Source organism: Fundulus heteroclitus, chromosome 14, assembly GCF_011125445.2.
Source record: "Fundulus heteroclitus isolate FHET01 chromosome 14, MU-UCD_Fhet_4.1, whole genome shotgun sequence".
Lineage (NCBI taxonomy): Eukaryota > Metazoa > Chordata > Actinopteri > Cyprinodontiformes > Fundulidae > Fundulus > Fundulus heteroclitus.
Window position 1 is genome coordinate 5044197 of NC_046374.1, and position 12108 is coordinate 5056304.

Here is a 12108-nt window from a genome sequence, read left to right on the forward strand (position 1 = left end):
AAACGACTGGGAAACAACTGGAACTGAACATGGATTTGCATGAAAGACTATTTAGAGATGCAGATGCAAAATCAAATTCCGGTTTATTTTGATGCGCATTCACATGTTAGCAAGACAGGCTTCCTGCTGGGAGTTTTATGCTTAAATTAATGGTGACCATCATCAAATAAAGTTGAATTAGTTCAAAACTTCTAGAAGACAGGGATATATTTGGTTGAGTTCAGCAAGGAATTCTCCTGCTGTAGGACTTCACTAAATTACAAAAGTCATGTGATGGCGATATTATTGTTAAAAAAGTGCTACGGGAGTATAGTCAGCAGTGAATCCCTATTTCCCTCAGTCCCTTCCTTTTTAACGTGTCCTCCCACATCTATGGCACTATAATGGGTGTGGGTCTCTACTGCAGCGACACCCTTTCAAGCAGTCCTTTGCCACATTGGTATTGTGCACACTGATATTGCAATGATAATAAATTTAGGGCTGGACAATAATTCAATACCAGCATATATGTTGATCGATAGAACTATATCGATGATAGAAAAAAAGGGTCAATGAAAAGTTCAATCGAATACCAGTTTTGCTTCCTTCTGCATTTTAGCCATGTAGGTTATTATTACAGTCATAACATCCTTCCAATCACAAACACAGACCCAGGAACCCTTTGTCACCAAGCCCCGCCCCCTTCAAAGAGTTCAGAGAGCACACATTCTTTTTTTCTTTTGGTAAAACTTTCAGTTTTGGTAAAGAGTTGGTTGAATAAAGGGTTAAGTTTGATTTCAGTGTTTGTGTGTTCTTTAATTCAAAATGGATCACTAACCAACAGCATTAAATGGTCAGGGCTGCACTTAAAACATCTGTTTTGAATTTGTTGATATTTATCAATATCGATCAATATGATTTCTATTTTACTGATATGCTTTTTTTTCTATATGGTCCAGCCCTAAATTAATTTGTGCTGTATTGTGTAACCCAAGTTCAGAGTCTATGAAGACTGATCAGCAAGTTTGCTTTTGTGGTGAGGAGGATGTTTCATAAGTGCTTATTGGACTCAATAGCTTTTCCAGTATTACTTCTCGTTTTTAACAAGGTTCTAATGTGTTCATTTTCAGGGCTTTAGGTCATGACTTTGGACTCAACCCGTTACCCGCTAATCAGACAGAGCCAAGTTGAGACTGTCGGAGAAAATTGCAGGGATATCTGATCCACACAGTTAATTTTCAGAAGCTCTGATGAAACTCTGCTCCAAACGTGCTGCTGCTGTTTATGTCAGCCGCACCCAGGAAGCTGCGTAGCAGCGCCTTGGCCGAGCTGCTTTTTAGGTATCACAGCCTATTTTTAAGAGCACGACTTGAACAAAAAATAAAACTGGAGCCAGGTTGAAAAATGTTGTATGCCAAATCATGTCTACATTTGACCAAAACAGAGTAAACATGCTAACATTGGCGTAGCACGTCAGTACACTGCTCTAAACAGAAATATGAGTGGAGCATGCTGTCTGAGTCAGATCAGATTTGGTTTCAGAAACAAGTGTGTGGTTTTGGTGAAATGTTGTCAGAACAGTCTAAGAGCTTTTTTAACAAGGTTAACCTATGTTGGAGCAGCATCTTGAATATCTTGCAGGAACTCCAGTTGGAACAAAATATTATTTCCTGTTAAAAAAAAAGTAAAGACAAACAGAGTGCAGCATCTGAAACATCCTTGCCAGGGGAGTTAGGAGCTCCACCGATTCGATTTCAATACAGATCCCTAAATACTGATGAATGAAGCCATGTTAGCCCATTATTTTACTGCATTTAAAGCTCTTGAGCTTGTAGGCATCCTGTATGTCACCAATTATATGAAAGCTAAAGAGCTTCTAGTGTACACATGAGGATTGTACCGACTCTGAAGAAGAATCCAAATAGAGCTTCTTTGCTAGAGCTCCGATTGGCCCGGCTCTGCTTGGCTCCGCCCCCTTTGCGAGCACTTCGACTTAAGTTTTGTTTGGGATCCTGTTCGGGATAGCCCATGTAAAAAGCAAGGTTTGATCCCAGGATACAACGGATTTAACAGCTAACTACTTCCCTTTTTTGGGCTTGCCTAATATTTCATGTTTTCAAATAAAAAGCTAAACTAGCAAGCAGCCACTAAACCAAGACACCAATTATCAGTAGCTGGTGTATATCAATTAATACGGCGATAAAGTCAACACATTTTCACCTATACAACTTAGTTACACCGTTTGGTTTTACGATTTGGCAAATTTATGAGGTGTATTTGTTACCAGCGCATCTTTCTTGTTTCTTGTGTTACAATGAGCACCTTCCTGCTAGGAGTGCTTCCATGTATGCACTCATTTTCAGTTTTCGCCAATATTTTCTGTCCTTGGGCTTTCTAAACGGCGACACGAGTAGCAGTCTGCTCATGTCACCAGACCAGGTCAGGTGACGATTTCAATAAACACCAAACAATGAACAAAACATTTCAGGACAAACACTAACTTAAACGCACAGAACTACATGGTGACTTGGGAGCCGGACTGTAACTCTGGCCCGTGGCCTGCTGAACACTGAGCTCTATACGGAACCCGTGGCTCATGATGTGCAGTGCAGGTGTAGAGTTACCTGAGGTTGAGGTAGGTAAGGGCCTGGAGGTTGGCCAGGCTGGGGGACAATAGACGCATTCCATTGTGGTACAGGCTCAGCGTCTCCAGAGAGATGAACTGGCAGAGCTCCTCTGGAAGCTCACACAGCCGGTTCTTAGAGAGATCTGAAACACACAGAAATAAACCTCAGACTCATCCCTACAGATGGGCTTTCGTCAATCAAGGAACAATAACACAAAATACTACTGTTTAAAATAAATTCAGTCCAAAGCTGACAAACTGGGGCAATCTGATTAAATTAACAGTTTTATAAATGGTATTTTTTTAATTAGTGCCATACATAATGATCCTCTGGAATTCATGTCTCTGTCCTCTGGGTATTGCTTGGATCATCAGGAAAAACAGTATGGAATAACCAAAAATTCGTTTTTCAAATTGTGAAATAAATTATTTGACTTGATCAAATTTAAAATAAAATGATTACAGCCTAAAGGAGCAATAAGCGATTTTTGACCATTTGATGGGGCTGTAGCACAGAGAACTGTCTGTCGACCAAAACAAGACGTGCATCAAGCCACGCCTCTCTCGGCCGCTTCAGCTACAACCCGGCTCGTATGTACATATTTGCAAAAGATAAATATAGGGCAGAACAGGGAAGTAGTAAGTAAGTCCTAACTTTGTAATGCTGTTAGCAAGAGAACGGTTTGATCCGCTGAGCGTGCTCTCCGCCATGTTGTGCCTGACGGGGGCATTTTATGAGCAGGGTGACGGCTAAGCACTGAGTGGCAGCTGTTCACGTGCACATAGGTGCATACACTGCCGGCCCGGCTATGTAAACCAGAGACTTGAGAACGCTACAGAGAGAGGTGTGTGACGTTTAACCATAGTCCATCTGAAGAGATTTTTTAGTTCTATCTAAAATAATGAAATTTCGCTTATTGCTGCTATAAGATTATTTGAACCATGAATAGATATTAAAAAAAAGGAGAACCTCAACCCAACAAGGAAGTAATGACTTATGATATTCCTTTGGCACCCATTCATTTAGCATTCTTTGCAGTGCAAACGTATCAAGTTTATATCTAGTGATGTCTAAGTTGTCACCGAGACTGGAAAGTCCAGAAAGCTTAAGAATAAGATGAGGTCTGAACTTCAACAGCGTTAGTATAGGACCCTGGAAGGTCCACCTCTGGCCCAAGCTAGGTGAATTTAGACCAAATGCTAATAGCACCCACCAGTCTTCTGTCTCCAGGACTACTGTAGATAAGACACTATTGTTAACATTGTAGTCTCATCCAGGCTCCAATGGACCGTCTGACTATTCAACTTTGTTTAATACGGGTCAAATCAGAGCAAGTATTGTCACAAGGAAATTTACACACAAAAAGATTTTTATTCATATTAGTATAAAATATTTTCGATCTAAGGACATTTAGCCAATTGCATTGAGTTACTGACAGTCCTTGTCCACGACTAGATTCCAATGTTGCCAGTGCCATCTCCACACCAACTTTCTTTAGTTTTTCCTGTAATATTTCAAAAATGTCTTTGTACCGTTCCAGTCATGCTGAAAAGGTGATAAATTAAAGAAACATTTCCCATACATGCTTGAGCGATCCCATATCATCCTATAGCATGGCCTAGTCCACACGTAGCCGGGTATCTGGTAAACTGTATATATATATATATATATATATATATATATATATATATATATATATATATATATATATATATATATATATATATATATATATATATATATATATATATACAGGGGCGGATCCAGGATTTTTCAAAGGGGGGTGCGCACCTAAGGGTCATGGGGTCAAGGGTCATGGGGTCGAGACAATGTGAGGCTAAACGACCAAAGAATGCCATCTTTATTCTTTCACACTACCCTAATTATTCATCTAAGGATTTTTTAATTGATAATAATTTTAATGGATGAACATTTATGAACAATTAATCAAACAAAGATTTTCTTTATTTCCAGAAATGATATGTATACAGAAAATGAAATAAAAAGACCCAAGGACTAAAGAACAGTTTGGTATGGTTCAAGTGACAAAAGAGTTTTAAAAATATACATGTATTTTAACAATATATTTTAACCATATAAACTATATCAAGAAAAAAAATACTTAGAAAGACCCAAGGACTTAAGAACAGTTTGGTATAGTTCAAGTGACAAAGGATTTTTTAACACATTTTAACAAGATAAACCATGTTGAGAATTTTTTTTTTAAAGTAAGTTAAACCAATGAACATGTACGGTGAAGTTAAGCCTTAAGCCTATAATAGAACTGTGAGACTTGACAAAGAATATTGTTCTCTTCTACAACACCTTCAACTTTATGCTGATGATGATAATGGGTTTATGAATGTCAACCTTCTGGGATGCTTCTGGGCAAATATGTCAATGATTTTGTTGATGTCTAAATGAATGTCCTTGTGGACATACATAAGTAGCAAAGCCACAAACCTTTCCTGTCCCATTGTTGACCTCAGCAAAGTTTTCACTGCTTTAAGGCCAGAGTTAGCACGTTCCACAGAAGCACTGGTAAAAGGTATAACTGACAGAAGGTGACGAATCATAGAAATGTTTGGGTAGCACTTCATATTTGTTATCCTTAGAATTTCAGGGAGAGAGCTGGGTTTTTCCACTGATGATGACCACTTTGTGTGCCACAACTTCACTTCCTGCCTGAATGTTGATCCTGATGGTAGATCATCTTTATATGATGTAAAGATCTCTTTCTCACTCTCATCGTTCATCATATGCAAGTTGCTTGGCAGCAGTTTTAAGCCTAGTATGTTTTCATAAAGGAGACGATTCTTAGTTTTAACAATAAAATGCATGTGGCACTAAAAGGTTTAGATCAGACAATACAAACTACACAATAACTATTGTATGGGTGTCAATGTCCACTATTTTTTTTACTTACACTCTTTTTTCATTACTTCTCAAAAACTGCAACAAAATTAAAATTTTCATAACTTTGCCGTTACTTGAAAAAGTTTTCCTGAAACTTGTGAGAACTCCATGTTTTCTCATTATCAACATTTTCTAACGATCATCATACTTTTTTTCTGTGGGGAGAATATAAGATTAAGGTTGATCCATACTCCAATCTGGAAGGTGGTGGTAATGCACCTAAAAGTTGTTTGCCAACCACTGTTAAAAAAGAGAAGAAGAAGAAGTAGTAGTTAGTTATAGGCCCATAGCTCTTACTTCTAATTTATGTAAATTGATGGAGAGTATGATAACTAGGAGATTAATGTAAGAAATAGAAAAAAGAGGTCTTTTATCTCCTTATCAGAGTGGTTTTAGAAGTGGACGGACAACGGTACATCCAATTGTTTGTTTAGAAAATGAAATAAGAAAGGCTCAGGTAAATAAATAAATGCTCTTAGCTACATTTTGATATTGAAAAAGCGTATGATATGCTTTGGAAGGAGGGTTTATTAATTAAGATGGATAAAATGGGAATTAAAGGAAAAATGTTTAATTCGATTAAGGATTTTTTAAAGAATAGAACAATCGAAGTAAGAGTTGGGGTAAATTATTCAAATATTTATGCTATACAAAATGGAACTCCTCAAGGTAGTGTATGTAGTCCATTGCTTTTTAATATAATGATTAATGATATTTTTGATAATATAGATTTTAGAATTAGTAAAGCATTATATGCAGATGATGGGGCATTATGGGTGAGAGGAGGAAATATTAGTGATTTAAAAAATAGAATGCAATCAGCAATTAAAACGGTTGAAATATGGTCACATAAATGGGGGTTTCATTTGTCTGTTGAGAAGACACAAGTAATATGTTTTTCAAGGAAAAGGGTTAATCCAACAGTAGATCTTATATTATATGGGCATAAATTGAAACAGGTAAATATCGTAAGGTACCTCGGCGTATGGTTTGATGAAAAACTTTCATTTAAGATACATATACAGAAGATCATTGATAAATGTAAAAAAGGTATTAATATTTTGAGATGTTTGTCAGGGAATGACTGGGGGGCAACTAGTACATCTTTGAAAAGAATATATGATGTTTTAATTCGATATGTGTTGGACTATGGATGTATCGTTTATAAGTCAGCTGCAAATTCTTTATTAGATTTAGATAGAATCCAAGCCAAAGCGCTTAGAATATGTTGTGGTGCTTTTAGAACATCTCTAATTCCTGCTCTTCAGGTGATTACTGGAGTAATGCCACTGGACTTAAGGAGAATGAAACTGTCAATACATTACTGGTTAAATTTATAAGGACATGAGGAAAATCACCCTACTAAACAGATATTCAGAGAATGTTGGGAATATGGCCATCACATAAGGAGTTTTGGATGGGAAGGAAATATTTATGCAGAGTATTCTGGTATAAGTAATATAGCATACTGTAATTACATCTAAAATTGCGCCATGGTTATTTGAAATGTCAACAGTAAATTTAGAAACCAAAAAAATAGAACAGTCCTGTGGAGGTTTGTATCAAATTATGCAGCAGTATTTAGTTATAAGGTATAAAAATATGACACAAATATATACAGATGCATCAAAACAGGAAAATGGTAAAACAGGAGTAGCAGTATATATTCTGAAAGAAAAAATTTCTATAAAAAGAAGAACAACAGATAATTTATAATTTTTTTCAGCAGAGATGTTGGCAATTATTATGGCATTACAATGGGTGCTGGAGGTGAAGCCTAGAAATGTAGTTATCTGTTCAGATTCATTGTCTTGCCTGACTAGTTTTAAAAGTGGAAAATCTGAAAGCCGTCAAGATCTTCTAGATGAAGTCAGTTATTTAATATATGGTATAAAGCAACAAAAAATAAGTATTCGATTTACATGGGTTCCAGCATATAAAGGAATTTTAGGAAATGAAAAAGTAGATAAATTAGCTAAAGAAGCAGTTAAGGCAAGAGAAATTGAATATGATGTCCCGCTAAGTAGAAAAGAAATAAAAGTAATTATTAAAGATAAAATAAATAATATATGGCAGGAGAGATGGAATTTAGAAGAAAAAGGAAGACATTTATATAAAATACAGAAAGATATTATCATAAGATATAATAGTATAATGAATAGAAGAGAGGAAATATAGATAAACAGGTTGAGGATAGGGCATACTAGTTTAAATACTGGTTTAAAAATAATAGGGAAACATCCAACAGGTAATTGTTCTTATTGTGGAGAAATTGAAGAAGTAGAACATGTTTTGATTTATTGTAGAAAATATATAAAAGAGAGGAAAGAACTGGAAAGGGTATTGGGGAGTTCAGTAAAGATGGCTGATTTATTAGGGAAGCATCAATCAGATAAAATATTTAAAGCACTTATTAAATATTTAAAAGATACAGAGTTAGCTGGGAGGATTTAGTGTGTATGTGTGTGTGAGTGTGTAAGTATAGATATAATTTAGTTTCATTAAGATATAAAGATATATAGGAAAATATATTTCTAAATTACATCTCCGTCCAGCTGATGGCGGTAATGCACGCAGGATGTAAACTGCCAGAAAACACAACAGAAGAAGAAGAAGAAGAAGAAGTAGTAGAAGAACATGCTCGTCACTGCGTGCTATTATCCAACATGGCGACGACCGGTGCGGCAGAGAGTGATTATTTAGCGATAGTGATGGAGTTTCATGGATTTATCATCATCATCTGAGAGCGATTTGGATTATATAGAAGACTTTCTTGACAGCAACCTGATTTTTGACAAAATCCAGCCATACCAGTTTGAGGCAAGGAGACCAAAAAGGAATGATGTGAGTTGAATCTGTCTGCTGCGGCAGCGGTCTCCTTATTTTTGAGATGTTTTTTCCACTTTTACCCGATGTATTGCAACATCAAACTGCCATGCACGTGGGCAGTGTTGCTTCAATAATAGCTCTAGAAAATTTCAATGGTGAAGTCCTCTGGGAATCTGAAATAATTGTTGTTTATCACACCTGTGTGAGCGCAGTGCCTCTGCTAAGAAACAACACAGGATGTGACGTCAGGCCGCCATTACTGCCCATATTTGGGCACTAAATGCCGCCGCCAGTATCGGTGATTGCGACGACAATTTATGCCGCGCCGGCGTCACAGTGCGTTCTAAATGACAGGTACTGGCTATTAATCTTAATTCTATGAAGGATGTTTAAAATTTCGGGCTCTTTAAAAAATACTTTTGGTCTCAAAAAGGGGGGTGCGCGCGCCCCCTGCGCCCCCGCCTGAATCCGCGCCAGTATATATATATCTCTTTCATTTTACATCCCTAAAATCCAATGATTCTGAAAACTCTGGCCAAAGTGGAGACCTCTAAAAACTCACACCCAAACAATTCCTAATCAAAGGATGTCACATTTTACCCGTTCTAAAACTCAGAACATAAAAGGAGCTACATTAAGTTGCTATTTTTTTCCCTCTTTCCCTGTTTTGATTAAGCTGGTCACATTGGTGAGTACAGATCATTCTGATCAACAAAGATCCTGGCAAGATGTGCTAATAAAAACACAGAGGTAGATTAATATTAAAGCTTGCTAGGAGTGCACAATATATTGTGGCCTTTTATTTTACTCTGCAAAATATTAATATGACTGCTCTGCATCTGGGAATTTGCAAGTGAATAAGTTAGTGTGCAAATCAAACACTAAAAGCTACGAAATTAACACCAGGAAATTGACATTTTATTAATAATGTGTTTACATCCATGTGAGAAAAGAAGAATGTAATTTCATTTTTAAATCTGGCCAAAGTCCTTAACCATCAAATTTAGGGAGATGCCAAATGTTGGTACTTTAGCTATGCCTGCCCAAGTCCAATATTCCTGAGAGGGATACTTTTTGTTACTTCCTTATTTTACTGAAATAACAGTTGTTGGAGAAAACCTACTTCAAATGAGCTGAAAAATCCATGAGAAGCGAGAGGGAATTCAACAGAGAAGATCTCCCTATGCATCAACGGGTTCTCTCTGGGTACTCCGGCTTCCTCTCATAGGTTAACTGGTCTCTCTAAATTGCCTTTGGGTGCGAGTGTGTGCGCATCGGGTGTCTCCATGTTGCCTTGTGAGCGAGTGAGTGAGCGATGGATAAATAATGTCAGGTTTGCAGCAGTGTTCTCAAAGTTGACACCTTAACATTCTTTGGATATTATGAACAGAACACAAAAACTGGATTAGATACTAAAGCGTGCAAAACTCTTTTCTTTAAACTCCACATCATGGAAGAGAATTTGTGAATCAGGGTGAGCTTTCATAGCTAAGGATCTGCGGGCTAACCCTTTTACAGAACCTCCGGTTCTAAAACACCTAAATAATCTGAGGGTCTTATCATAACACCAATATCCATTCCTTGATTTATTTGATATTAGGCTATTTTCCCCCCATCAACTAGTAGAGATAGAGGAAGGTGAGAATGGAGCAGATCAGGTAGAACAGCTGCCCGTTTACAGAGCTGCAGTAGTTTCAAAACGTCCCATTAGCACTGAGCATCCATTGGCAGCAGGATGAGACAGGCGTCCATCAATGGCAGACAGCCCAGTGGCTGTTTATTGATCGCTGTTGGAAAAGCATGGATAGAAGAGATGGTGGTTCCGGTCTTTGTCACGGCTTCTATGGAGACTCTTATTATGGACTCTGAAGGAAAATTTGCAGATCTACATCTTTGACTTCAAGGCCATGTTTACTGTTGCTTTTAGTTGAGCATTCACTGATATACATAAGGGCAAGGACATTTTTATGTACATATGTTTTTACCCGCACAGGCTTGCATTGTGTTTTTTTATCGTCACATTTTAGTATCTGTACATTTACGCTCTAAGCGGGTTATTTACATTATAAAATTGTTGGAATCTCATCTTTAAATTTTGTAGAATTTCATTTTTTTGGTAAAAAAAATATTGCCTCAGTCAAACCAGTCAAAATACATTCAGAACTAAATGATAACAGGCAGCAAGAAACAAAACGCAACAGAAACAGCTAATTGCCTGTTTGAACAAAACATATGTAGCGTCGCAGAAAGATGGAAAACGGCAGCAGGAAATAAATACAACGGAGGTCTGATCATGGCTTTCATGAAGCAGGAAGAGGAGAAAGTGCTTCATTAACATGACTAGTTGCAAGAAGCATTGTGAAGGCAGCCATATAGTCCAGTGATGGCAAGTCGGTCAATGACTGTCGGCTTTTGGGATACGTTTAGATGGTGTTCAGGGACAGCCCGATTTCACCCAGTCTTACACTGTCCCATAGCTAGAGGGGAGCAGCCTGAACAATAGGTGGGGGTGGACATTGTGTGTGTGTGTGTGTGTGTGTGTGTGTGTGTGTGTGTGTGTGTGGGTTTGCTCAATGAAAATAAAAAGGAAATGGTCTGTGTTTGTATCAAAATAAATGGGGGTTCTGGTTTAGGTGAAAAGAGAAAGCTGAGGCCGAGATCTTATTTTAACAGCATAGATTGAAATGATGTTACACACCATGCAGAGCAGCACACAGACATAAAACATACATGTATAAGTTGCAGTGATTTTAGTCTTTGCACAAGTATTTATAGAGACAGATTAAAGAACAAAACTGCAGGCGGTTTGGCTAAAAATATTGCCACAGCACAGCTGACAGACTTGGAAACCGCCTGGAAATCTGATAGATGGTGCAACACGGGCAGGCTGAATCAACACTGGAATCATGGGAAATGTGCTGTGGAATGGGAGCAAAGAATCAGTTCATCCAGCCTCCAGCTGGCTCTCCATTGTTCAGACAGCAGGACACTCACATTAAAGAGGTATGCTCCGTGGTCAAGAGCCAAATCTGTCAGCTCAACAGAGCACACTAAAGGGGAGGAGCCATCCAGTCATGATGCCCACAGAAAGAATGTCCCTAAAGAGCTGCCTATCCAAAAAGGGGCTGTTTTACAATGTTTAAAAATTTACTTAATTTGTGTTAGGAGAGTCTGAGCTGCCTCCATCACCTGTATCCATCTGATTCTGCATTCCAAACCTTGCAGCCGGCTGGTTTCCATTCTGTGTCCAAAGGGAAGGAATGACAGCCAAAGGGAAAAGTGGTATCTGGCATGTCAGTTTTCAAAGTGGCATATGCCAGTTTCACCAAACGACCTACATGGGCGCTGAATGGCGTATTCTGGTTTTATTGACAATATACTTTTTGCATTTATGAAAAACTAATGTACATGTATGTGGTTGTAACACAGTCTGTGGTATGTGTCGGAGAAAACAGCAACATTCATGCCACCAAATCTTTGTTTTAGTTGTGCTTTCTTTAACATTGTGACAGTGTTCTGAAAGAGGCAGCCTATTACCAATATTACAGTAAGCAGTTGATCGTGGGTGATCTGCTGAGCATTAGCCTAGCCACGGCAGATGATTACCGCTACCCATTGTACATGTGCGTGTGGCATAATATGAATGAAAATATAATTTTCATACATTTAGATTTCATCTATTGGCATAGTTGAATTAAAGTGACTGTATTTAATAACAGGATTTGTTTGTTTTTAAAGTGCCTTTAGACAAAATTAG

At 37.8% G+C, this 12108-nt stretch overlaps 1 protein-coding gene across 1 annotated transcript in view; it reads right to left on the reverse strand.

Annotated features, from left to right (window-relative positions):
• The window catches only part of lrch4 (leucine-rich repeats and calponin homology (CH) domain containing 4), a 59988-nt gene that overhangs the window by 20867 nt on the left and 27013 nt on the right, over positions 1-12108 (reverse strand). Inside the window, 1 exon segment of the mRNA XM_036146114.1 lies at positions 2604-2748. Within this exon segment, the coding sequence (XP_036002007.1) occupies positions 2604-2748 (145 nt within the window).